Below are 25,982 nucleotides of genomic sequence, written 5' to 3' on the forward strand. Positions count from 1 at the left end.
TTGCGGTTGCGGTGTGGGAGGTTGGCGGGGAGGGGGGGTGGAGGGGCGAAAAGGAGGCCGGGGATGGTTCTTCGATGCTGGGGGTGTAGGTGCTTGTTGGGGGTAGGGTTGAGGGCGGGTGGGAGGCGGAGGCCCAGGCCGAGGCGGGGGCGGTGGGGCCGGGGGATTTGGCACGCTGTGTTCTTGGGTACTATTTACCCCGTCCATCATGTTAGTATCAGGATCAGTATCGGTTGGCGTGGGTTTTCAGGGTTGATGATGGGCAGGGAAGGGAATCAGGGTTGGGGATGAGGATGGGGCGGACGTACACCCCGCAGATCTGAGAGATCGGGCCCGCCGTCTTTGGCCAGCTGTCGGATGTGGGCTCGTTGCGCTTCGGAGAGGTGGCTGTATACTTCCGAGGCGAAGGTGCGGGCTCTGGATCCTGGATGTCAGTATCCTCGATGAACAGATGGGAAAGGCAGAAGATGGCAGGCATACCGGGCAGGATGCGCGACGCAGTCCTCTTGTCGGAGGTCGAGCTCGAGTAGAGCATATGGAGTGAGATGGCGAGTCTTTTCGTAACAGGCTCGGTTGCAGGCCACGAGAGATAGCCTTCGGCTTCGTTTGGGCTTGGGGGCTCGGGGAGGCTCGGAGGACATGTTCGATGGTATACTCTCTCTGGAGTTGTTGGATTGGATGTTGATATAATGGAGGAAGTCGTATCTCGATGACTATAGTGAGCTGCGAGGTATCTTGGATGAAAGCAGAAGTAGAATCAGCAATCGAGTTGGTATAGTTCACATAAGTTGTATTTATCAATTTCCCTTCCGGCCTAAGACATAATATCATTTAACAGACAAAGAACAACTGGACTTCGTCGGACAAAGGCCATGTCCTTCGTGAATGAGCTTTGTCGTGCATCAGAACCCCCCATTGCAGAAGAGACAAAGAGATGGGCTTGTGGTTCAGGTTATTCGATTGAAGCCCGCCTAATGTTCATTGTGCTGGACAATAGCAGTTGTGAACGGTTCCTCCTGAGACATGAGTAAAGCTGCTGGTGGGTTTATGTCGGACATCCCCCGACTTCTCACCGGGAGCTGGCACGGAAATGACAGAAGGAACTCCCGAAGATAACGAAAATTCTTATCAAAGTTTAGAGAGAATCTAGTCACTGAATCTCTCGGCCCATGTCAATGATCGCTTCCCTATATGTCTGATAGCCCTGTTCAGTCTACAAAGCCAATGACTCAGTGTGCTATTAGTTCGCCCTCTGTCCAATCAGTACTAGTTCCCCTGAGCCCCCTTACGTATACAAACAGCAACAGCAGTAGCCTTCCCAGCTACCCTAAAGACCTATACATAGAAGGCAAATCATATACCACATCGCTCCCAACAGGCTCCGTACTAGTCATAGGCTGTTTACTTAGATGAGGCTGTGGCTCCGGCACACGAGTCAGAGGCTGCTGTTGGTCAGTGAACGGATCGTACACCGTCTTCTCCCCGACGCCATGGCAGAACCGCTCAAACCAGCTCTCAAACTCGACCCGGGACGAGTAATTCCTCAAGTCGATCACCCCGGGGATCAGCGGAACAAGGCGGCGCTGCAGGTCAGGATCGGTGCATCTCTCCGCTATCTCGAGGCTATGATACCCTACCCCCGGCGGTAAAATGGGCTTCTCAAGGCGATGATGCACATAATAGAAGAGCCCGACACGGGCGGAGAAGGCGACCACGACGGGCCGCCCGGGAAGGGGGAATCTCTCCTCCGCCTCATACCCGCCGCCCCAGCCTTCGCGAATATACAGACGACGCAAGGCAAATTGCGTGGTGGACACCCATTCGTCGACACTCTCATCCCGGGCGCGGCGCAGGAAACAGTGGAAGCCACTACAGCGGAAGGCGTCCATGGTGATCTCACGGTATCCGGGTGGGCGGACACAGTCGAACAGCCCCGTATCAAAACTGGAGCCGGGGCTGTCCTCCTCATCCTGATATCTTCGAATTAACTTCTTGAGATATCGGTCCCAGCCCTCCTCGACGGACCCAACATATAGATGGTCGGGAAGATGGAAGAGCATGTCGAAGTTGATGGAGGGAGCGAAGCCGGGGTAAGCCAATCGGTCATACGCCGCTCTGTGATGAGAGATCAGATGTTGCCCAACCCCACTGCCCATGATATGACTGGGAGGCACACTCCTACCTGCGCGGCATTGCAATGGTTTTTGTGTAAGGTGCTTCCCTGCTAGGGACGTTCACAAAGTGCAACTGCACAGAATCGATGATACTGCGCCTTGAGGGGCCTTCGATTCCGATGATCGGGGACAGTACTAATTCCTTGCATCCTCGCGTGGAACCCGCACGACAGAGTCGAGTGGTGCTCTGCGTTCCCGTGCGCTTGTCGACCAAAGTGTAGGAGGTACTGTGGAGATCAAAGTCAACGATGGTACAATGGTCATTCAGCCGAAACTCGGAAAGACTGGTCTTGCGGCAATAAGCTGACAATTTGCTAAGCGTGCGATATGTTTGAGTATCGGTGAACTGCATCACAGTCGCCAGGGTCTCGTTCGGCAATACATGGGACACGGCACCTTCCAGATCATGATACGTGGCTGCGTCGAAGAAACGTAATAGTGTCACGAAGACAATGGAATACTTCATCTTCCCGGCAAGGCGCATTGTCAGTGACTTGTTAGCGTCATCATCCAGTTGACGGTCATGGCTTTGGGGTTGGGTAAGATCATCGGCCCTAAGATTGCTATGAGATCTGGTGCCATCTTTAGATTCCTTGACGTTCCCAAGATTGCGAGGCAATCTATTCCGAGGCCCTCTTGCGAACGAAGAATTAGTGTCATCAAATTCGAACAATGTCATAAGTGGACTTCTCTTCACAAGAACGGTCAGGCATGGTTTCCTCTGGACACGCAGCAGGATAACATCCAAAATCGAGAAGACGATTGCATAGAATGACTTTCGCCCCTGTTCGAGTCCGGCTCCCACAGCTTCGGCAATCGCGGCTTCTTCTATGTCGACGCGGTCTAGGCCCGAGACCAAGTGAACCAAGACACTATCCAACCAATACGTTGTTTGCCGGGGAGCCGACCCGGCCTCCACCCCGGGATAGTGTGACTCGTGCAAAAATCGGGGCAGCAGGGTTGGTCGGAGGCTCGGAAACCCAGAGTATGAAGATTTTTCACCATGAACAAGATAATACCCTTCCTTCTTGTGGTTGGCATCCAGGGAACTGATACTCGCAAACGACACAGCACCCGTGGCCAGAGACACGATAGCATATGCTATTTCTCTAAAAGGAAAGTCTGTGGGGCCCCATTCAAGATAGCTCCCGTCCAGGAGATCGCGATAGTGCCCCTGCAATCTTGTGAACGCTGAGGCCAGAAAAGATTCACGAAGAAAGGAGATATCCTGAGGGAGATAGAAGGACTCTGGCGCAACCACTTCGACCTTGAGCCGGTTGAACATCTCAACCAGGGTCTCGTTCACCTGAGGCTTGAAGGTGGGATCGGCAAGCACATGTGAGGGTGTCCACTTGGCAGGCGCGCGGCGACGACGAGCATCCTTACCGAGGTACATGGTCCAATTCCGGTCGCTGGCGATGCTGGAGAGCCGGAAATGAACGGCATTGTCGATGCTGAAGATCTCCTTGTCCAAGTCGATGGTGTAAACCCATTCATGATCTCCGCTCCGCCATTCCGGGGGCATTAGCTGTAAAGGGGGCGATTTAAGCCGGTCGTCGAGGGCCAAGTAGCTCATCTCGTAGCGCTCAGCGAGGGAGGCGTTCGAGTCCTCGTCGATGGACTGGATGGCGACAGGGAGGCATTGCGTTTCGAATTGGTGGACGAGACGCGAAAACGTGGAGCGAAGAGCCTCGAGCCATGCTGACTGAGAGGTTAGAAAGACTTGCTTGGAGAAAGGCGGGTGTATTCTGTACCGGTGACATGCCTTGGTACTGGATGGGATCTTCGGGGATAGTGTCGAACAACTCTATGCCCAGACCTTCCGGATAACTGTCCCATCGGTTGGCATACGCAAAGTACCTACCCCGGCAACGAATGAACAGCAGGCCTTTGACGGCCATGACAAAATAATCACTATTGCTTGATAGTCGAAGTCATGGGTGTTGAAAGGCAGAAGAAAGAGGAGGAGGCGTCAGATGGTGTGTTCAGGTTGTTTGCCAAAGGAGGTGAGGAAGGAGAAGGAAGAGCAAAAGTGGGGTACGGAGTAGTTATGAGAGACTATGAGGGGAAGTAAACAGAAAATTAGCCACAAACACAGCAAACTTGCGGCTGACAAGGATTCTCAGCACCAATGAGCACAGAACATCAAATTGATAACCCAGATGCGGTCAATCAATTGGGGAAAAATATTCAGAAAAGTAAATGCAGCCATAGAAAGATTGACAGCGGGTGGGGCACGATGCAATCTAGAAGCCTTAGCGCGCGATAGCTCAAGGACCAGAGATGCAATCAGTCAAGTGAATTGCAGGCCTAGATTTGCTTGCCACTTGCCACTTACGGTCATATAACCTAACTCCCTGATACTGCATATCAATAGAACGGAAAAGACAATCATTGGAAATATTCATATTCATACTTAACATATTCAAATCAGAGAGGAGTGACCTTCCAACTGAGAAGCCACCACCCCAGATCCATGCTCCGCAATGCTCTCATTGCCACTCATTCATAAGCTCGAGCACCCGAAGGCCCACCTCAGCGGTAGCGAAATCCACGGGTTCAATACTGTCGCGGGGGAATTCCTGGATCTTCCAGAACTGTAGATTATAGCCATCCTTCTGACCGTCCTTCCGTACACGACGCAGCATCTTGGTGGACCAATTCAGCTCGGTCTGCTCCTCGTGTTCCCAGTCCTCGTTAGCCATCAGTCGACAGAGCTTGGAGTCAAGGTCCTTGTGGGCTGATTCGAGGCACTCACCGTCGCGTGTGATGACCCGGATCATGACATAATGCAGGCTTGGGGCAATCTCCGGCGGAGTGAAGATCTCCTCGTGAATGCGTGCTCCAATCTGGTCTTGGAGAAGTACCAACAAGCACGGGAGCGAGAGGTCCCGCTTGCGTTCAACCCAGAAATCTAGGGCCCAGAGGTCGTGGGTTTCTCTCCTTGATGAAGGCATTGTTCTTTCTGCTGTGGAGGGAAATCTTACTAGCCGTTGGTAAACTTTCTGGGATTGGGTGGGTTGGTTGGAGCTATCTCTGAATCTGGTGTGACGAGTGCTTTTATATTCCAACTGCGATGTTTGTTTCATGCTGGATAAGGGACGAGCGGGTTCGTAGCTGGAGATTCTCAGAAGACGTCATTCTATGAGGGTGGCGGCCATAAGATTGTAGGAGATTACCGAGGACAAGTGATGATAGGACAATGGATGTGTTTGAGTCGGAAATTACCCAGGGGACTATTATAAACGGAGACAAAGAGGATGGGATCTCGGCTGTCATTTTTTGGCTATATCCATTGGACTCGGTGTTGGCTGCTTCATCCGAAGAATGGCCAGCCCCAACAGCATTCAACACCTATTCCATCCCGATCGACACAGCTGTCGGGTCGAGTTTTGGTTTAAAGATTATTTTCTGCTTAGCTCGTGGATTGCCAGCATTCAGCCGTCCAGATTATGGTTGCTTCAGGATCAGCAGCAAGGAAAAACAGAAGGCAAAAACGACAACAGTCGGATTTGAACCGACGCCTCCGAAGAGAATAGATTTCTAGTCTATCGCCTTAGACCGCTCGGCCATATTGTCCAATTGATAAAAATGGTCTTTAACTATAGTTTATGAGGTAAAATTATGCTCAGCTAGCATTCAAGCATCCATGGCTCAATTCATAGTCATTGTGTGGTTTTATTTTGATTGGAATGGTTGTTACGCCAGCTTCAGACTTCATGCTATAACCGAGTATCACAGCTTGAAATACTCCTTAGGATTCGACCGATTATTAGCCTGAGGTTTGAAGGCTCTTACGCGGCTGCTGTCTGAATGCGAATATATGTTTCAGCATCGCTAAAGGCACGTCGATGATGGCATCCCAAATAACAGTGAAGGTGTGTATGAATGCCAGAAGTCCCCTCCAACTCGAGGCCGAGGCGAACCTTTTGAAGGGCCTCATCAACGCTCACGAACACCTTATCATCAATTGTACGTCTCCCGAAAGTCGAATGAAGGTACAGCTGATATCAGTCGCACAAAGAAAATAAAATGAATGAGATCTACATGCCCTTGCCCAATATCCGCCCAACAGCAACGACTAGAAACAAGCTCAACTTGCTACTGACATCAACAAACGGACTGCATTCCGCCGAGGCACCATTCCTCCACCTCATCTCCAACCACCAGAACATCAAAACGACCAAGTGTCAACAATAAAGTCCTCTGGGATATCATGAAGGAACAGATATTCATTTGCCGAGGACGGGAAGTCAGCATAATCAGGAAGTTTGGAGTTGGCCACCTCGAGCCATGCATCCAATTTCATAACGGTCACCCAGCACTCGGATCGGGATTTATACACTCCCAGACGGGGCACCTCAATCACGTACACCCTGACATTCGTCTCTCCGTCACGCGCACGTCTCTCGGCTTGGTTGATCGCCCAGTCTCGGTCCTGCGAAGCCGAAACGAATGCTGTCGGCTCTCGGTTCCTCCAATCCAGGTGCGCCCACAGTTCATCCCTCAACTCCACCCTTTGTCTCCTGCTTTGAGGTCGAAATGCGACCCAGTGGCGTCCCTCAGACTCAATACCGCCACTCCTAACCTTTTGACCCCTCGACTGATCGCTCTCGACGCGATAGAGATATAGAGCCGACTTCCGCAAAGTCATCCCGGCGAACGAAGAATAAACAACACCGATATCTCACTTCAGCTGCGTCAGCTCTTGAAAGTAGCGCTTCCAGTCAAATATCGATCAGAAGATACCTCAAGAGTCCATATAAGAATGAGAGAGAAGAAGGAAGACAATCGAAAAAAAAGCAAGGGCAAGGAGCGCATTAAATGTCTCTTGTGCCGCCTGCTCTACGCGCTCAGCACCTGACGCAGGAAAATGCATCGGCAGAGAGCGTGTCCACAAATCAGGCGGCGCCACGTCAGATCCTGAATCACCAACGGCTATCGACGCCGCATACTTCACATTCGGGGAATTAGTTCATAGTACTTTACCTGGGCAGCAACGGCAGCAGGAAGTGCTTAGGTGGGTAGAGGTAGTTCAGTTGGCAGCTGTTGTACTGCCACGAACAGGCCTTGCAATGCTTAGCCACTATGCTATTATTGTTCGAATGTTCATCGCAACTGCGCCTCTAGCTTATGCATGCACAGATCAAGTAATCCCACTGCAGAAATGTGACACAAGATGTGCAGTCCATCATCTGATCGCATGTGGGGTAAGATCCACTGAGGAATACGGCCAAGGCTTCTATCACACACCACAGATATACGCGAGGAGATGATTCCAGTCCAGCCCATATGTATTGGCTTTCTCATAACTTTATCGAGACGACTTAAGGAGAGAGAAAACAAGAAAAGGGAAGCCAGAAAAATAGCCTGGAGAGTGGTGTCAGGTCCAACAGTAGCCAGCTGCTAACTATCCCCTCAGAGCCCACCACGCCCACTGGTCGCACAATCGGACCTCGCAGTCAGCAAGATATGATACCGTCTCACAGATCTCAATAAATCCATCGGAGATCGCAGATCGCCGCCCGGAGCAGCTTGACAAGATCGAATCAAGGACTCTTGCTCATCCCTCGGGATGAGCGCAACCATTTGCTGATGCACAAGTCATTGAGTTATGCACCACTCGCCTCGTCAAGGAGCCCGTCGATCTCGTCAGAAATTAGTGGATCAAGAGCGACAAGAAGAAAACAGTCCTGGCCAAATTAAGATAACTGAAACGTCTCTGAGGCCACAGCTATGTGCGGCATCCCGGTCTACTATGCATGGAACGGCGCTCGAAGAGATAAGCATCGTCCTACCGAACGGGAACCTATGGTTAAAAATCTCCGTGTGTACACGGGCAGTCTCGGACTTGGCACTTTAAGTAGAACTTATCTTCAACACGCGCATCCTTGGCTTGAAGCCACATCATAGCGCAACGTCAAATGTACAACAGCGCTAGGGCCTAATCTACTGGCATCCGCTAAGCCATCTCAATCTTCACTATCAAATCCAGATGATTCTTACCTCGCCAGTTAGGGCATATCCATTGAGAGAATACTGCGAGATGACAACGATCGAAACCTCAGGTAAGCATACTCGCAGCAGAGTTTCTCCACAAGTCTGAACACCAGCCGCAACATCTGACGCTTACTTACACAGCATTGAGATCTCCGATGATTACGCACGTTGCATTACGATCCTCAGAGCCCGTGCAACAACCCCGAGAGAAAGCTGCTATGAGAGAATCAGACACTGCCAGAGAATCAGGGCTATAAATTCATGACGTCCACCACCTAGATCGTCCCACCCTCGCAGCAAGTTTCCCAGGCAAACATCCCGCTGCTGACACTTGATCCTTCCACATTTCACAGTTATCTCCTCGAGTGATAAGTCCTCACCACGACCACAAAATGAGGTTCCCAGGCACCTTCGGCACGATCAACCCCCGGGAGAAGTGGGATATCAACTGGGACGACGTGGCACCGTACGTATAATGCACCTTTACAGTATATGAATCAACGAGGCGTTTTTTTCCTTATAAGGCTTGCAAAGTAAACAAACTAACATAACCTAGAGGAGAACCTCGCCAGGCGAACTTCTGGCTCACGCACTACGCGCATCAACCCGAGCTCCAGCCCATCAAGCTCAACGAGCAGCCGGTGGACATCCACGAACAATTTCGATACCGGGTTCAGCCGCGTTACGATGTGCCATGCGCGTGAGTTCAATCCTCTCTCTAGGGTGTATGTGGCAACCAGCGTACTGATAGATGTTGATGTCAAGCAACGGGTGGAGGATCTGGGCGATGGAAACCTCGAAGAATCCGGTGAACAATAAGGATCCTATCGCCGAGTCCGATGATCTGAACACTTCCTGCGGAGGACAAGAATCGGAGGATTAGGACTCTCCACTGTGAAAATAGTCCCCGAGCTACTCTGGTTGCCTTATCATATTGTTTCTGGGGTTGGGGACTGCGAAGTAGTCCTAGGCCTTGGTGTGAGTTTTCCCCTGAGATAGGTTTTCCTCATACCGTCATGCAAATGCAAAGGCTCCTTATTGTACCTTTTATTACTGTGTACCCACTATGGAACTCATCAATCCCATTCCAACATACTAGACAAGGTATATCATATCCTACAACCCCGTAACCCGACCAATAAAGCCCCTCAAAAATGACGTGCTTGCATAAACCCCGGGAAAACCCTTCCGTCCGCAGCCATGCCCCCACGAGACCACCCCCACCAAAACCCCACGGGCAGCCTTCTCGCTCCCGCTCCCGCTCCCGCTCCCATTCCCATTCCCATCCCCATTCCTGCCGGCAACCACAACAGCAGGCCCCCCACTATCCCCGCCACAAGCATTCCTCCCGCCCGCGGGCGTCCCCGCGCAGAACATACTGTCAGTCACCGGCCCGAACCCCCGATATTCGGCACGGCACTCCTCCCTCCCGACGACCGACACCGTCACAGCCCGCAGGGACGGGGAGTTTGCGGCGCCCTCGCCGGTCGCGCCCCAGCCCGAGACCACCACCTCGGCGCCGGGGACAAGCGTATCCGCCCCGACCGCGGGCAACCCCACGGGCGCGATCTTCGGGCCAAAAGTCAGATTCCGGGACAAGGTCAAAACGGCGAGGTCGTTGTCGACGGTCGGGGCGGAGTAGTTCGGGTGGATGGCGATCGCGGCGACGCTGACCACGATTCCGCCGGCGTCGCAGAGGGCGGAGCCCGCGCGGATGCGGAGGCGGCTCGGGGCCGCGCTGGCGACGCAGTGGGCGGCGGTGATGATGTGCGCGGGGCTGAGGATGCTGCCGCCGCAGGTGCGGGCGCCACCGTAGAGGAGGGCGATCTGGTAGGGGTGGGCTTCGATGGGGACTTCGGTGCCGCCGATGATGCAGGGGGTTACGAGGGCGGTGGTTTGTGAGAGGAAAAGGAGGAGGGCGAGGAAGGCTTTCATTTTCTGAGGGCTGGGGTAAGTAAAGGTGAGGATCGGTAGAGACTGATAGGGTTGTGGGGTTGCTGAATGGGTTTCTTCATGTCTCCGTCTCTTTATACGAGGGGGGTCCCACAGCGCAATCTGAGCATATCTTATCTCTATCATGGATGCGTGTGCCTGTTGACGCGCCAGAAGGATGGTGGTGCATTGTGTGACTGTAAAAGCAGGACCGAACCCTAATCCCGGTACTCGTACGACATTACCTTTGTTTTCATTGGGAGTGCTCATCACATCCGGTGACAGAACCAATCCTACCTGAAGTCATTCGCTCCTTGACAGGATCTTATCACTGGATCAGTTCGTCGCGCCAGGTGACCCAGCAGTAGGACAGTCGGAATAAGGTTCTGACGCGGGAGGGCGTCCCTTGTCGCAACATAGAACACCATGGTATGCGCCGTTCGGGGGTCAGCTCCTGTTCCTGTTAGGTTAGTTATAGTAGTTGCTTTTTCTGTTATGTATTAAAATGCATATGTGAATGCTCCACATCCCCACCGAAAGTGTTCATTTTATATCAAGTGACCTTCTTATGCCTTTCTTCTAATCCAGTCTGCTAGCATATAGCCTCTATGTAGAGTAGTTCTGTTTAGCTCTATTCGCGAAGCTCCAAGGTGTAGCTCTATTATGATACCTGCAATGCTATGTGCCAAAATAAGGTTCTTACATTTTTGCCGAACCCTCCAATCTATTCAGCTACATTCATTCAAGTCTGCACGGGTGAATATGGGGTATGTAGTTATACGGGGCCTCGAAACAAGGAACATACTTGAGCTGGTAGCTGATTCCGTTTGTCGGTTTAGCTTACCACATCAAGTGTTCGGGAAAGTCTTTGCCGCAGTTGTCACCCTTTGAGAAAGACTGTGGTAGTCAATTTTCTCTATTCTGACTTTCTCTATTCTGTGCTTTGAGGATGATGGGGGTCCTGGCCTTAAGAGCGGTCACGGTAGCACTATCTGGGCCGTTCTCAGAGTCGTTATGGATGCTATTTCTGAACCATTTCTCACAGGGTGCTCTGGGATTTGTCGAGCACGCTGGCTTGCTGCACAGTCGTGTCAGGGTGTGGCACTTGCCTGCCTGTCGGATACCTGATTATATCTTGACCATACTTCTGTTCTGGATGAGCTTTTATCTATATATATACTGTGACGATGTCTACTATTATTCTGCATTAGCACGAAATGTCCTTGTTAGAAAGAACCACAATATCAGCTCGGTCTATCACCTGCGTTCTAAGTCTTGCCTGTTGCACCCTGCCTTGCCTGGTTACAGATGGATACAGCGGGCCACTCTGCAAAAGTCTGGTCTCTTGCCCAAGGTGGCCATGCGTTCTGGCAAGCTGCTCACCGCCTGCCACGCCCATTGTAAGGGTTCAGCTCAGATAACCTCAAGTAGTTTGAGTCAATCGCGTATCCACGTCCTCAACACCGTACTCAATCTTTGCCACCTATAGGTTCATGTTGCTGGAACAATACATTATAATAGAGCCTTTGATATCATGCAAAAATAAGGAGTGTCCATCACATACGACCACAGGGTGTGGAAAATAGGGCTTCCCGTCCGCTCAGCCGTACTCAAGCCACACGCCGGGAGGTTAGTAGTTGGGTGGGTGACCACCAGCGAATCCCTTCTGTTGTATGTTTTTGGGCCCAGTTCCTTCTTTTGTTTCTGGAAGGTCTTTCTTTTTCTTTTGAAAATCAAAAGCAACCAGATGTCCTTCTCCCTCTACGAATGATCAAATGATGTCACTGCGAAGAAGCATTATTTACTCATCTAGCTCATAGTAGGACCATTCATCCGAATACAGCTCTCGCTATAATGTCAGTGTAGTAATATCTGCTGCTTTTGTGAGCATATACCATTAACACCGGACATTTGGTATCGTGAAGCACATTTACACGTAGTCTTGATCATTACTGGATCCGGTAATACTTAGACAAGTAAGGCTATTACTTAGTAAAGCATGATTATATTAGCCTTTAGCGGCGAACCAAATCATATTCCAACTTCTCCAACAGCATAGGCTCCAGTTGCCTCAGACTGCAAGACCCCCGTCCTCCCACGAACCGAAGGAGACCCTCGAAGAACATTAGGTCAGGGCCCTACCATCGGAACCAACCTCTCACCCCCTACATCACATAGAATCCTGTATATTGATACAGCATCAGGTCCATTAGGCCTTGGACATGGCGACCACCAAAGCTCAACGTCTTTGTAGGCCGGGGAATATGTACTACCAGTTACGGAGGGGTCGACAAACTGAAGCGTTTCCATGAAAGGATCAATGTCGTCTCTTAGAGAATTTAATAAAGTACTACAGAATGCAAGTCATACTTGTGTGTAAGTGGTGGTAAGATGCTTGTTTCACGAGTTTGACACAGCTGGGACCTCGCGTTGACAAACAGACGCGGACCTGTACTTAAAGATGACGCTACGGAGCTGCCAATGATTGGACGACTGGGACGGCTTATCTCTTGGTATATATACAGCCATCCATTCTGGAAACTAGTACTAATATTGGGTGAACAATCTCTCTTTGTACTTGATCGTGACATCGTGTAGCGGATTTTCAGCAGGACTCGGATGCTTGTTGAAAGGATTTGAATATGACCCGCTCTCTAGAGAGCGGTACGCATCTTTCGCCACGTCGAAGCTTCCGATCATTTCATATGTCGCTTTGCTTGTGGGTGAGGAGGGAGAGCAAACCGCGGTGGTTATCTGGAAACGAGGCCCATTCGTGATCGCCTAAGTCCTGGATGAGATTATTTTCTTGTGAGTGCTGTTCTTCAGACCAGGCACCTACCTTCTCAGACAGGCAGATAGATTGACAGATACACCCTCGTAATTTGCGGGTCATCGCAAGCGAATTGGACTACGTACATATTTATATGTTGAATAGTGAAATATGTAAGCCGCTACTGGGTACTGTATTGTAAGTTACCGGGAACCAACCCCGGACGGATGACGGATCACGGGAGGGCCCGAGCCTTCCCGAACATCTAGATTACAGTCGTGAACCCTAACGTACCATTGGGCACATTGGTTTGATTTGACAGAAATCAACGAAAACAAGGGCACACTGTTCGCAATGCGTTTTCGCGAGGGAGGAATGCGTTGAACGACCGTCGGTGGCCCTGAGACACACTTTCTGTGCCTGCCGGGGTTGCTCGCTGACGGCTATTCTCTGTTGGCGGGATGATTATGATTTGATCAACACCGCCGTTAGGCGTTCGTAGCGGCAAGGGGAACTACTGTAAAGGCCCACTAAGGACATCTAGGGACGTTGTGCATTTTTTCTGGCTTTTTGCAACAAGCGAGAGCATCTCTTATTCATTGTATCATTCTAAAGACCTCTGGTGGATGTATCAACTGCGTGATCTATAGTGTACAGAGACTCGTGAAATTACTTTGACCAGCAGACAAAATATGATTCGTTCTCATTCACCACTCATATATATCCTGGGTAGATGATTGGGTGGACCACTAAAGCTTAAGGCCGGGTCTATGTATCTATCCTCGGGGAATATAGTATATCTAGAAAGTATTAAAATCCCTCAAAGTGAAACCCTATACCCGGCCTTAATAGGCTGCTGGTCCTCTTCCCAGCCCGAACGCTACATGCACCATCATTCAAAACTCCATGCTATCAATCTTTACGTGCATAGCTCAAAGATAAAAGCACAAATATACACTCTTAGGTGCTGCAAGAATCAATCCAAGCGGAAAAAAACATGGTTTTATTTTTCTACTTTTTTTTTGCTTCGTTTCTAGATAACCACTCCAACACAACCGCACCTGATTCCAAATTACCATGCAGACATAAAGCAACGACAGAAGAGGATTTACCAGATAGCTTTACCACCTACACATACAGCCAGCCGAAAACCCATCAAGCCTTCGCAGAAGGACAGACCTTCCCAGGGCCCGGCTTGCCCTTCTCCGGATCATCCACCCATTCCATCTCGTAGACATTGTAGTTGATCAGCATGACCTCGATCTTACCCGCATTCCCATCGATCAGAAACGTGTCAATGCCATCCAACACCTGCAGGTTATGGACTTTGTCATGGTACTCCCAGCGCTCGGTCACCCAGCCCTGCTTGGGGACGACGTGGGTGCCGATGATATTGTACTGGGTGGTGGGCAGCACGCTGTTCAGCAGGCGGGCCGACTCCTGGATCCCCTCGTGGTGGTACAGGATGCGGTCGAAGGTGCCGACGAACGCCATCTTGAGGTCGACCGAGTAGTTGCGCGCGATGTCCAGCGGGATGTCGCCGATGTAGCGCAGCAGGATATGCTCCCAGTAGACCACGGCCACGGTGCGGCCCGTGTCGGCCGGCAGCTTGTCCGGGTAGTCCTTGACCAGGTACTCGAGGACCTCCGGGGGCGGCTTGCTGGCCGCTTCCTCGATGTTGTCGGACATGATGGCGAACTGCGCCCGCAGCCACTCCTCGCCCTGCGGGAGGCGCGGGTCCGTCACGATCAGCTCCGGGTGGTGGGCCACGATCCAGTTCGCCACCCCGATGTGCGTCTCGCCTTGGTCCAGCGTCAGCTTGAGGATCGTGTAGCTGTCGCTGTCGCGGATGGTCACGTCCGCGCCCTGGGTGGAGAGCAGCTCCACGGCCGGCTGTTGGTTCGCGATCGCCGCCGCCATGATGGGTGTGATCCCGTGGCATTCGGCGCATTTCATGTTGAGGCGGTCAGGCTTCTCCGACAGCAGGCGTTTGATCTCATCGCGGTTGCCGGTCTTGGCGGCCGCGAAGATGGCATCGCAGTTGCTGATGGGGTCTTCGCCGCCTTTGGTTGTCTTGTGGTGGACGGCCTTGCTGTGGACTGGAATAGGTCCGTTCTGCTGTGGGGCTGAAGGCATTTTGGAAGAGGTTGATTGAGGATTTCTCCGAATTTGCGATTGATCTTAGACTTGAAGGTCTTTCCTTGTTTCTGATTCTGCTGATAGTGAGCTCTACCAACGCTGACATGGAGCCTTTTATATGTGGATGTCCTGCATTGGAGATTAGATATCTGAGATGGAAGCTCTGTGAACTCTGCTGCACTGATCGGAGTCAATGACGTTGCAGATACTATGATCGATGCTACATGCTACTGTGCCATTCTAGCTCAGACTAGTAGCACTGTATCAGCATGACGGCAGATCTGGGGAAATGAAGAATCTCGAGACTGAAAACGGATGCTTGAGACATAATCTGGATGTTGTATCTATCTCGGTCAGTGATGCTTCCGGCGAGGAGGCGAGGCCTAGGCTACGGATTCACCGTGATAGCCCCACGGAGATGTCTAGAATCCACTAGAGCGTCGCTGGTACGGTTGCTGGCAGATGTCACGGCATGAAGTGATGCGTTGGGTCATGTGGAGCTCCATGCCACCTCTGAAGGCCTTTCGGGGCAACAAGGCCATCTGGATCTTCTGCATTTGGTAGTTCCGTGTAGTTCAAGACGAGAGATCTTCGGGACCGTTCGAAGTGAGGTCATGATGCTGACGCTAGACATTGGTTGAATGTCTAATTTAGCTTGCTAGAGTATTATACTATACGCAAACATGTCCGCGGACATCCGCTTCCACGGCAGGCGGGAATATGGTTCCTGATTACTTCAATCCTCTCTGTTGCACCTCGACAGTCAATTATGTCACTACCGAATGCATCAAACGCCATGGGTTGCCGGCTCTAGATTCTGGGGATACTAAGAACTTGACGGGGAGATAGTTCTCACGTCGATAACGCTTTGAGGCATATCCATCGATCAACCTGGTAGCCCAGTTTCCTACGTCAATCATGATCCAGTCCTAACTGCGCGATCTTGGTGAACAATCGAGGTCGAGCGAGGATTTTTCACATAGAATCATCGCCATGGTCAATTGACTGGATAATGGTCATGATTGGGAGACTTGCGTCAGAGTAGCGACAGGAAGGTTCCCGGTTCCGAGATGGCACCGCAAACAGTACCACTGAGGTGTAGCACTCGATGCCATACCTGAGATGTCTAAATCACTCCAGCTGGAACATCTTTCTATGACCAGAGCGGGGCCCATTCATTAGTGTCAGACTGATTTCAGCGGACGAAAGCACAATTTCACTTGGATTGCTCATATAGGACGGCTAAGATTCCTACTCGATTTGGCTTATTCTCTATGATTTCTCAGGACAAGAGAATGATTTCGTCATGTGATTGTCTTTGCTCAATGCATCTCCAAGAAACCTGTCGGTGTATACTCTACAGTCTAAATTGTAATTCAGTAACTGGGAAGGAGTGTTTGACTAACCGCCACCCGAAGATTACAGGGATCGACAAGAGCGTGATAAACCTGACACCCGCAGGTTGTGCGCATGTACACAGGGCTTACAAGCCACTGTGACAAGAAGCCAGAATGACCTGTCGCGAAAATATATGGTGGTCGTGGCTGTTGTTGGCGGGGTCGAAATAGAAAAAGCAAAAACATACAACAGAAGGGATTCGCTGGTGGTCACCCACCCAACTACTAACCTCCCGGCGTGTGGCTTGAGTACGGCTGAGCGGACGGGAAGCCCTATTTTCCACACCCTATGGTCGTATGTACCAGCATCCGTAGTAGAAAATATTATATGGCTAGCATCACTACCGAGCTAGCTCCTGAATCAGTTCATGGTTCTCAGCTGTAATAGCTGACCGACTTATCACTCCAACTACTACCTCAGCAGCAGGTGCTCATGACTCCATGGGTTCCTGGCAAAGCGTGCATACATACGGCTGCGCTGGTGCTATATACAGTACCTCATAGCACCTTACAGTACTTCCTGAATTAAAGCCTCAGCTCAGCCTCCACCACCCTCTCATACTTCACCACATTGGCAAACACCTCTACAGCGGTCGCCGGTGACCGCCAGCCCAACCGCCGCGAGGGTGCCCCTCCCTCCACCTGCACAGCACCCTGGGGATCTCATCCACGGAGGTCGTGACCGAGACGCGGCACTACCCTACAGCATTCTTTTATAGGTACTACCCTCCCTCGCCACGAATTTCACAACTTGTCATAACTTCCAAAGTTTGTTCCAAATTCGACAAAGACTTTTAATCTGGGTTTGAGGTGACTATATCACCTATTGCATGCTTCTCAATTTCTGATCCCACTATAAGGGTATGCGTCAGTACCGTCACGTGCAAAACCTGCCGCCTCCTCCCAACGGAGCCCTAAGCAGGACACGAAGGCCGTTGCCCATACGTACCTAACTTGAGAGGTCCAACACGCAGAACTCATGATCATGCTTTCATTTGAGTAGATTAATCTGTAGCAGAGGTAAATCTTGGCAGATTTCGTCGGAGACTCCGCCGAGGTCTAGTTGTAGGTTTGGAAACCGTCTATACTCAAGCACCCTGCTTGGAGTCAGCCTCCTGCAACGGGCCGCATAGGGCAGACGACTAAATCGTCAGAGTGTCGTCCACCGACAAATTAAGATACAACAGCAATAAAACCCAACCACGACCGCCATTGTAACCATGTATAGTGGACATCTTCAATCAATCTTAGTGCCAATAATTGTCCGCCTTATCCTCACCAAACCATCCTGCCTGTTCACTCAAACCATTGGTGATCCCAGCCACAAGACAACGAGCAGCAAAAGTGGCCGGGTGAACGCCACCGAGAGCATCCCAGGTTGGGGCCGTCAACGCCGGCTTTAGCTCGGTCCCCAGATCGCACGCGTCCAGGCTGGTGCCGTATTTGGCATTCAGGGCACTATGGGCGCTATTCGCATCGTCCTTGGCCTCCAGGACCTTCTGTGCGATAAAGTCGCTGGTGGGCTTCCACAGCGCCTTATACTCATCCATGGCTGCCTGCTGCTGCGCCTCCTGAGCGTAGACCTTTCCGATCCACCGACCGCAGGATGCAGAGAGATCAACGCCTTCCGAATCACCGTTTCCGATCAAACCTCTTCCAAGGCCGAAGCTGACGAGGTTAATGGTTGCCTTACTGATCAACATTCGGCCGACCATCATGTCGATCAACTTTTCTATTGTTGTATCGGAATAACGTTCCAGCATATGCCCGACGATCTGAGGGCCGAGCTGCTTCGCTCGGGGCCCCGCCAATGTGCTGAATGCGGTCCGGAGGGACTCCAAACCCTTCTCCTGGGAGAAGGCCTTCTCAAAGGCTGGCCATGCTTCCCTTCCCGACTCGTGAATATGTCGTGGGCTTGACCGAACTCAATGCACTTGACCTGAACCTGTTGCATCGTGGACTTGGCATCGGTCACATCGAAACGATCGCACCAGCCACAGATGAACATGGCGTGGTATGCAATGGCCCGCCAATCTACATTATGTCTATGGCAAATCAAAAAAGATTAGTGGTATACTCTTTTGCAAAAGCCCGGGGATGACACCCCCTCCTCCTAAAAAAAAGAAAAGAGAGAGAGAGAGAGAGAGAGAGAGAGAGAGAGAGAGAGAGAGAGAGAGATAAAAGATGGTAAAAAGCAACGTACCTCAGCACCTCTATCCCGTTGAGATATTGCCTTATTAAGATAAAAGTTTCATTCATCCATGCGTCCAACTCCTTTGTTTCAGGACGGTACTCGCTAAGTGTTTGCTGCCCGGACGGCTTATGTTAAAACCACCGTCCTAGGGCCAAATTTGATTAAAATCGAGGAACAACTTACCTTCAAAGAAGACATTTTTGTAGAGAAGCCTCTTAATTCGCTTGCTAAATGGAGAGAGATGCGCCTGTAGATGGATGCATTAGCAAAACGACTTGGAGGGGGCAGAGCACCTGTTTACCTGTTTATAAGTGCCTCGGGAGCTGGGAGGGTTCCCAGCGGTGTCGAACAGTGGATCCTATGTTCAGTAATAAGCCCCACCCCAGCATGTGGTAGAGTGTCCGATCATAACCCATCTTGTCGCACGGCCCACTCTGTTCCAGGCTCCCTTCTCCATAGTGTGGATACCTGCGGCTGAGATCTTCAGCTGAATCTACTCGTTACCGTACCGCCGGGGCGAAAGCACGGCCCTTGGTGGAGAGCACAGCGAAGTAGGTAGCGAATGGCTTCCTCCTATGCTGGAATCGTCGATTTGCGTAGAGCCACACTAGTTTCTCGAGATTTCCTTGGTGGGGGTGGGAACACAGGTGGAACATGGTCATTAAGCAGTTTGAAAGACATTGGGGATTTTCCAGGCGGTGCAATTCTGACAGGTAAGCCTAGACGATCCCTTCCCTTGATCGGCTGGCCCGGACATAATTATGACGTGACATCCTGCAAGCCACCGGAGTGACCGGATTGGCGTAGAGGAAGATGGATATCAAGTCCGCTGGTGCAATCTTCAGCCGACCCACTATTCAGAGTTTAGTTATGAGTACGATGGATATCGCCAGAGAATCAATTGTGTAGTCGGTATGGTCCTTTACGAACCTCAGTGGAGACCTGGTGATGACTCTCCGATCTGCCGGTACCTATTCTATCCTGTAAGACCCAGTTGCGGAGGAGGCTCACATCATACCTGAAGTCCTGAATGCGAAGCGATCGTCGGTACCACAGCCCCGGGCTCATCTGGCCCGCTGATGCCGACCTAACCCAATGGGGAAGGCTGTTTGGGTTCCGAGGTCGGGCCTCTGTGGCTCCAGTACCTATGGATTTCCTCATGCCAGTCCCGGGCCTGTCACTTAGCTGGCGGTGCAGATATGCTCACAAAGTTTTCAAGATCAGCCGGCGCATAAGATGCATGACTTTTCGTCTGGCCGAGCAATACTCTGTAGACAGACTTCATATCGAGGCGGTCATAACATCCCCACTAGATGAGATCGAGGCTTGCATGACCGATGAATTTTCCATTAAAGCTACCAACCAATGTCCTTTTCACTCATTAGGTGTTTAGAGATGGAGCACGTGTCTGCAACCACTTGTCCAGTGGGCCCAATTCGTCAGAGTCCCGGGTGACTATTTTCTACTGACTCAGGCTATCTAAGCCGGATGCTGCAACACTGGCTGGAAACATTGAGCTTGTTCAACAAGATTGGTATTATCCACGCAGCATAGTTAAAAAAACAAGCCACAAGATTAGTACAGCGCACAAAAGCATCTTCTTCAAGAGGTTGCTCGACTTCTTAGACGCCATTTTTGGATTTCGGAAAAGGCGAAACAGAATTGCAGGCCTGCAGGCTAAGGGTTTAAGAGAGCTGTAGTTAGGTTAAGATTATAGACTTCTGCTCTCTTCATATTCTACAGCCTTTTGATTTGGGAAGAAGCGAGCACCATATCAAGTTTACTGTATCAAATCTCAAGTGTTCCAGGATAGGAAGGAGCGAACACCCGCATAGCATATCAACTCTGTCAAATTCCAAAGCTTACGCTGGCTCTCCTTGTAGCAGTTGGACCTCTTCTCTGTGACTCCAGGTATTCAATGTTGAAGGCTTTACTGGAGTATTTGCAGAGCCCCACCATACTCCGGATCCGTAGGATTCGGTGTTGATAGTGAGATCAAACCGGAGTAGGTGTCCAGAAAGAATGGAATCTCGAGCCAACCTCCGGCGGCCTCCAGCTTTCCCCATGATAATTGGATCATCCCAGCATAGAAATGGGAGAGGTCCCGGTGAAAACGCCCCAGTGTCTATCCAATATGCCACGTTCTCCATACAAATGTGATCCTTATTAGGCATCCATTTGGCGTGGGTATTGGCCATATCAGCAAACCACCCAATGGGAATGTTGGAGCTTTTCGGGTTCCAGAAACGAACAACATCTGTTGGAGGCTGTTGGAGAAGCATCCGTCTTCAACTCGCCTCGGCACGCATATACGCCTTCTCCCTTTTTTCGGACGCGATGCGGGGAATCTGGCAATTTCCCCTACAGAGAGGAACGAAGACTCTGAACCGCGAGTCAAGTTCTTTTCTGAGAAAGTCGAACCATATCTTGTCAACCACGAGCGGGTTCTTCATAGCTTGCTGGTCTGGTGGCTTGCTCTCAAGTGGGATATAGAATAACGCCTGTTGAATTCTGAGCGAGGACTTGATCATTTCGTTCCACGTGTGGCACACGCGACGTGAAATCAGCAATGTGAGCATATCCAGGTCTAGCAGGATCATCTTCAGGATCTCCGGAGTGTGAAATACGGTAGACGCATGGGACGGCAGCGAGTTTTCTTCGTCCTGAGAACATTGAGGGCGCCCTTCTTCCCTTATGGAGGGACCGTCTGGTGAGTCGGACATTTTGGATCGAGGTAAGGGAGCTCGGATACGTTTGGGATTGTTTGGGTTGGGTATCTGCACTGCGTTAGAGTAACGAGGCTGAGAAACATGAAGATGAAAGATTTTGTAATGAGTCATGAATGTCGGCATTGCGTCAGTTGCGTCATTACTGCTCCAAAAGTGAGCGCTGGCGGAAGGTACAATGGACACTGAGTGAGTGCATAGTCAGGTCATATCTTGTAAATAGTACTCCCTGAGCTAGTATTCCTCTTTCCCTAAGTCTTAAAACCTAGATGAAAGACCATCAAGGCTAGTTGAATTATGAGACACAAGTCTCTTACAGGATTGCAGCTTTATTGAGTTTGTTGGAATTCACAGATTAGGGGTAATTGGAACCCTATAAGACGTTTTTGCGTATGCATCATAATTTCAGAATCTGATGACACCTGCGAGAGAGGTGGAAGATGCTTGAATTCTCCCTACGTGAGGCTACACCTAGACTTGGGATACAACTTGAAGTAGCCGAGGGTATCGTTCAACGGCTTCGTAGAAGGTTTGGTGCAGCGCGAAGGGCATTGCACCTCATTTGGTCACAATATATAGTGCATCTTCCCAGCAAGTCATAGACATCTGATTTTGGTCGAACTACCCTCTGACCTCGGGTGGAAGTCACTCCTCTTTTGCTTGTGGCGTGTACCGTTCTTCGTCGAAGGCATCACGGGGGTTCCGATGATTATAATGTTACGACGTCTCACCGCATGTATGACAAGCATAGAGTGGAATGAGTGGCAGGGAAGTAGCCGTGGCGGGCCCAACTGCGCGTAGTCCCCGACCGAAGTTTGCGGCCCGACCCGACTGATCTGTCTAACCCTTCTGCATTCGGAAATCTCTGGACTTGGTAGAGAAATGATGTCGAAGTGGAAGGGGAGTGGAAAATGGTGTTGAGATTTACAGATATCTGATACCGGCAAGATCATTCCATGGGATCTGCTCCCATGGAGCAAATGTCCATGTACTGTACCTTTGTCCGGGCTCAAATTGCCAAAAATAATCAATGAATAAAAAGATTCTTTTAGCCGCTGTAGTAAATACAGCAAACGACTATAAAATTATACATTTAATATTCGACAAATGAGAATAAGATATTATTATCAATAAAAATAATATCCAGGCGATTATACGCAACAGAGCTGAAGGCTTGGATATAATAATAACACTTTTATATAAACAGTAGATAGGATTTGTGATTACCGAGCAGATATTATACAAAACTGCCAAGTTCTATAATCGGGAAATACTGGGGCTTTTGGTAAATAATTTTAATAGCTCTCATCTCAATCTTCCCATCACAGAAAGAAGTTTAAAGTGTGTAGCAAAGAATACCCGTCACAGCAGAGCCTTAATGGGGTATCTGTTTGATCTTCAAGTTTAAAATCTTCTTTTCTTGGAGAATACATTTATATTAATTACAGAAGTCCCCTGGGCAGGCTCCGTACTCTGATTTATCCTAAAAAGATGGCCCGAAACCCCTGTGTTCAATCGACTATTCGAAGCGGTATGTTGTCACCCCGGCGCTTTAGTTTACTACTGGATCGACAGCGCGACTGTTCTACGATAATAGCGATGCTCTACAATATGGTAACCAACTCAGAACGCACAGGGAGGGTGCTGAAGCTTATATATAAACAGAATTCGGATTTATTTTTCAGTGAAACCAGAGATAGTCGCCAACACGGCAAGAGACGTCTGTTCGATGAGCATTCTACTTCACAGACACTGAAATGAAGTCTGAATCTCGGAAGAGGTAATCAAAGCTTCATTGATGGCGACAGCGCCTCTCGGAGAGGTGAAGAAGGATTGATTCTCTTATGTGAGGCTATCTTGAAGAACTAGCTAAGGCAGCCGCGTGGGCGGTGCGCTGGCACCTCAGGCACCAAGGCCCAGGTCCGTGGGAAAGCACCCAAGCCCGGTCATAAGCTTACTTCTAACTCGCCTGGAACCAGAAGCAGTTCAAATTACAGAAAATATCTTGGTATATGCTATTTAAAATCAAAAAGTTGAATCTACAGAGTTGCTGTTGGCACAAGATTATGATCTTAATTTTAATATAGTCAGAAAAGCACTATGGCAAAGCCCTAAAGTTAATACATTCTGGCTTAAGCAGCAAAGGTTCTTATCTCACATGCTAGTTTTAATATCTCGGACAAGATACTGGAAAGATTGCCAACTTTATCCGCATATATATGCAGCATCGAATACCGCTGCCTACTACAGCGACAGCATTCGAATCAATTATAAAAAAATCAGATTTGACTACCGTCGTCGATTTATTCCTAAAAAACTTTTTTAACTTTTCTGTAACCGAAAAAACTTTGAAGCTGCTGAGAAAAACTTGGGAAGATACATGAACAATAATAGTTTACCATTGCTTCTCTTAACTAATCCGAGCTTACTTTAAAACAAAAAGATTATTACCGGTTTAATCTTTTCCTAGTTAACAACTTTATTTAGTATGACTTTTTCTATAATCTGGATAGATTGCCATATAGGCTTCTTATATCTTGCATCTTAGCTTCAAATAACAGATCATTTATTCATACTGCTTTTTTACTCTATTCCACTAAGTATTTCTAGATATGATAGAAAATCAGATTGCTGACGACCCTGCTGCCTAGATAAATTTCTCAGATAGCCGGGCGTAGTTTGACTTCATCCATAATCCCAGATCCTTGACAAACACATTACTTGATTACCATTCAACAAAAGCGACGGTCAAGAAGAGACAGAGTACTACAAGACAATAAATAAGTGAATTGTCTGTGATTGACTAGAGCTTGAAGATATCACTACCGTCTTCCAACCTGGGCTTTCCGACCGCCGGGAGCAAAAGACCCGGCAGTGCAGACACAGAACAACAATGCATCCAAAATTGTCTAATATAATGTACTCACACTAGCAGCAGCGAGCTGATTGTCGACTCCCTCAGCCAGTGGTCAAGTATTCCATTAGTATCCCTGCACACTCACCGAATTCTCTCGTTTATCTACCCGTGCAAGCATATCTTCTGGAAATTGAACCCCCCCCCCCCCAAAGACCCTTTTTGGAACCAATCAATATGACCTCTGTCGAGAATTTCCAACCCGCATGCCGAAGTCATGCCCTTATCTTCGGAGCCTCCGGGATCACGGGATGGGCGGTTGTGAATGCCCTGCTTAATGATTATCCCGAGCCCGCAGCCTTCGATCGCGTTACGGCGCTGACCAACCGACCCATACAGCATCAGGCCTTACAGTGGCCGTCTTCGCCCAAGCTGCAACATGTCCAGGGAGTGAATTTGCTCCAAGGGACACAGGAAGAGCTCAACGCCCGAATCAGTGCTAACGTGCCAGACGTGGAGTCCATTACAACCGTCTTCTTCTGCGCGTACCTCGAGGGACCTGATATGGAGGCTGAAACCACGACCAACACAGAACTGCTTAAGAGGGCAATCTCAGCCGTTGAGGCTCTCAGCCCAAAGTTGCGATTCGTAATGATGACCATGGGTGTCAAGGTATGTCGTATGCAAGAGCCATCTTTAACAACGAAATGCTTTTTCTCCGTCGCACTAACAACATGCCCCGCGACACGATTTTCCTCAGATATACGGCCTGCAGCGCGTCAGCAGTTTCGCTCAGGAAAGCGAGCTCCCTCTGCGGGAGACACAAGTCTTCTTTCCGGCGCCCTTCGACGATGGGCTTTTCTACTTCCACCAACTGGATCTGTTGAAGCGCCTTTCCGCCGGAAAGTCGTGGACCTACGGCGGCGTCATCCCCGACGGGGTGGTGGGGTATGCGCCGCACAGCTTCCGCTCGATGGCCAAGCTGCTCGCCGTCTATCTCAGCCTGTACTGCGAGATTCACGGGACCGGTGCGACGGTCGCCTTCCCCGGGACGGCGACGGCGTGGGGGGCGCAGAACAGTGAATGCAGCCAGGACATCGTCGCGCGATTCGCCATATACGCGAGCCTGCATCCAGAGGAGTCCGGGAACGGGCGGCTGTTCAATACCGCGGATACTGTCCGTCCCACAACCTGGGCGGAGCGGTGGCCAATACTCTGCGAATACTTTGGGCTTCATGGTGTGGGCCCGAACGGGGGAGACGGCCCTGGGCCCGATCCCGGGCAATTTTTCGTGGAGAATCGCGCAGTATGGGTTGAGGTGGAGAAGCGACAAGGCCTGTCTGGAGGTCACTTTGTCACGGATGAGGGCCCCGTCTCCGGGGAGTTTGTATCGCAGGTCATCTTCAGCATGCTTGACTTCGACCGGCAGCTGGATGTATCGGAGATGCATCGGGTCTGGGGCAGTGTCACCGAGGAGGTGGACATTAGGAGCTCCTGGTATCTGGCGTTTGATCGTATGCGAGCGGCGAACATTATTCCTTGATAGGCTATGTTTGTACAGCACAGAAATACCTGTTGAGTATCAGGCGGCGCGTGCCACTTTTTGTCCGTCATGGTGCCCCCAACAATATTCATGTCGAACTTTACTGAGTTTCTTATGTATAAGTTTAAAACTCGTTATGCCTTCGTGATTCAATCTAAATCCGTTCTTTCTTTTTAACATCGGTGACCTAACCCAGTCCCACAATGTTGGCACAGATAACGTTGCTAGACGGCATCTATAGAGCATCATGTCA

At 50.2% G+C, this 25,982-nt stretch overlaps 9 protein-coding genes and 1 non-coding gene across 10 annotated transcripts; 1 reads left to right on the plus strand and 9 right to left on the minus strand.

The window, feature by feature from the left end:
• Window positions 1-275: 275 nt before the first annotated feature.
• Window positions 276-641, minus strand: BO66DRAFT_433795 (uncharacterized protein; the record flags this gene model as incomplete). The annotated part of the gene is made up of 2 exons (XM_025650719.1): window positions 276-417; window positions 481-641. The coding sequence occupies 2 exons, from the start codon at window positions 639-641 to the stop codon at window positions 276-278; spliced, it is 303 nt and encodes a 100-aa protein (XP_025508510.1).
• A 530-nt stretch (window positions 642-1,171) lies between these two features.
• Window positions 1,172-4,170, minus strand: BO66DRAFT_467381 (uncharacterized protein). Its single transcript, XM_025652562.1, has 3 exons — window positions 3,940-4,170; window positions 2,183-3,875; window positions 1,172-2,115 (listed from the first exon to the last, which is right to left on the minus strand). Exons 1-3 carry the CDS (start codon window positions 4,073-4,075, stop codon window positions 1,323-1,325), a joined length of 2,622 nt encoding a protein of 873 aa, XP_025508511.1. The 5' UTR covers window positions 4,076-4,170; the 3' UTR covers window positions 1,172-1,322.
• A 496-nt stretch (window positions 4,171-4,666) lies between these two features.
• Window positions 4,667-5,131, minus strand: BO66DRAFT_433797 (uncharacterized protein; the record flags this gene model as incomplete). Its single annotated transcript, XM_025650720.1, has 1 exon — window positions 4,667-5,131. One exon carries the CDS (start codon window positions 5,129-5,131, stop codon window positions 4,667-4,669), a length of 465 nt encoding a protein of 154 aa, XP_025508512.1.
• A 540-nt stretch (window positions 5,132-5,671) lies between these two features.
• BO66DRAFT_t31 lies at window positions 5,672-5,753 on the minus strand. The gene has a single exon. It is a non-coding gene; the product is annotated as a tRNA-Ser (tRNA).
• Window positions 5,754-6,276: 523 nt separating this feature from the next.
• On the minus strand, window positions 6,277-7,158 carry BO66DRAFT_64867 (uncharacterized protein). The gene is made up of 2 exons (XM_025653465.1): window positions 6,924-7,158; window positions 6,277-6,864 (listed from the first exon to the last, which is right to left on the minus strand). The coding sequence occupies exon 2, from the start codon at window positions 6,826-6,828 to the stop codon at window positions 6,349-6,351; it is 480 nt and encodes a 159-aa protein (XP_025508513.1). The 5' UTR covers window positions 6,829-6,864; window positions 6,924-7,158; the 3' UTR covers window positions 6,277-6,348.
• Window positions 7,159-9,290: 2,132 nt separating this feature from the next.
• Window positions 9,291-10,187, minus strand: BO66DRAFT_449440 (serine protease; the record flags this gene model as incomplete). Its single annotated transcript, XM_025651778.1, has 2 exons — window positions 9,486-10,187; window positions 9,291-9,416 (listed from the first exon to the last, which is right to left on the minus strand). The coding sequence occupies exons 1-2, from the start codon at window positions 10,107-10,109 to the stop codon at window positions 9,291-9,293; spliced, it is 750 nt and encodes a 249-aa protein (XP_025508514.1). The 5' UTR covers window positions 10,110-10,187.
• Window positions 10,188-14,031: 3,844 nt separating this feature from the next.
• BO66DRAFT_397317 (ankyrin repeat domain-containing protein) lies at window positions 14,032-15,012 on the minus strand (the record flags this gene model as incomplete). The annotated part of the gene is made up of 1 exon (XM_025648584.1): window positions 14,032-15,012. The coding sequence occupies one exon, from the start codon at window positions 15,010-15,012 to the stop codon at window positions 14,032-14,034; it is 981 nt and encodes a 326-aa protein (XP_025508515.1).
• A 2,647-nt stretch (window positions 15,013-17,659) lies between these two features.
• BO66DRAFT_397318 (uncharacterized protein) lies at window positions 17,660-18,804 on the minus strand (the record flags this gene model as incomplete). The annotated part of the gene is made up of 4 exons (XM_025648585.1): window positions 17,660-18,285; window positions 18,333-18,457; window positions 18,616-18,623; window positions 18,790-18,804. The coding sequence occupies 4 exons, from the start codon at window positions 18,802-18,804 to the stop codon at window positions 17,660-17,662; spliced, it is 774 nt and encodes a 257-aa protein (XP_025508516.1).
• Window positions 18,805-20,894: 2,090 nt separating this feature from the next.
• Window positions 20,895-21,329, minus strand: BO66DRAFT_433803 (uncharacterized protein; the record flags this gene model as incomplete). The annotated part of the gene is made up of 1 exon (XM_025650721.1): window positions 20,895-21,329. One exon carries the CDS (start codon window positions 21,327-21,329, stop codon window positions 20,895-20,897), a length of 435 nt encoding a protein of 144 aa, XP_025508517.1.
• A 3,094-nt stretch (window positions 21,330-24,423) lies between these two features.
• BO66DRAFT_433804 (uncharacterized protein) lies at window positions 24,424-25,729 on the plus strand (the record flags this gene model as incomplete). The annotated part of the gene is made up of 2 exons (XM_025650722.1): window positions 24,424-24,858; window positions 24,947-25,729. The coding sequence occupies 2 exons, from the start codon at window positions 24,424-24,426 to the stop codon at window positions 25,727-25,729; spliced, it is 1,218 nt and encodes a 405-aa protein (XP_025508518.1).
• Between the last annotated feature and the right edge of the window lie 253 nt (window positions 25,730-25,982).

The sequence above is a fragment of the Aspergillus aculeatinus genome (assembly GCF_003184765.1).
Source record: "Aspergillus aculeatinus CBS 121060 unplaced genomic scaffold BO66scaffold_2, whole genome shotgun sequence".
In the NCBI taxonomy this organism is placed as follows: domain Eukaryota; kingdom Fungi; phylum Ascomycota; class Eurotiomycetes; order Eurotiales; family Aspergillaceae; genus Aspergillus; species Aspergillus aculeatinus.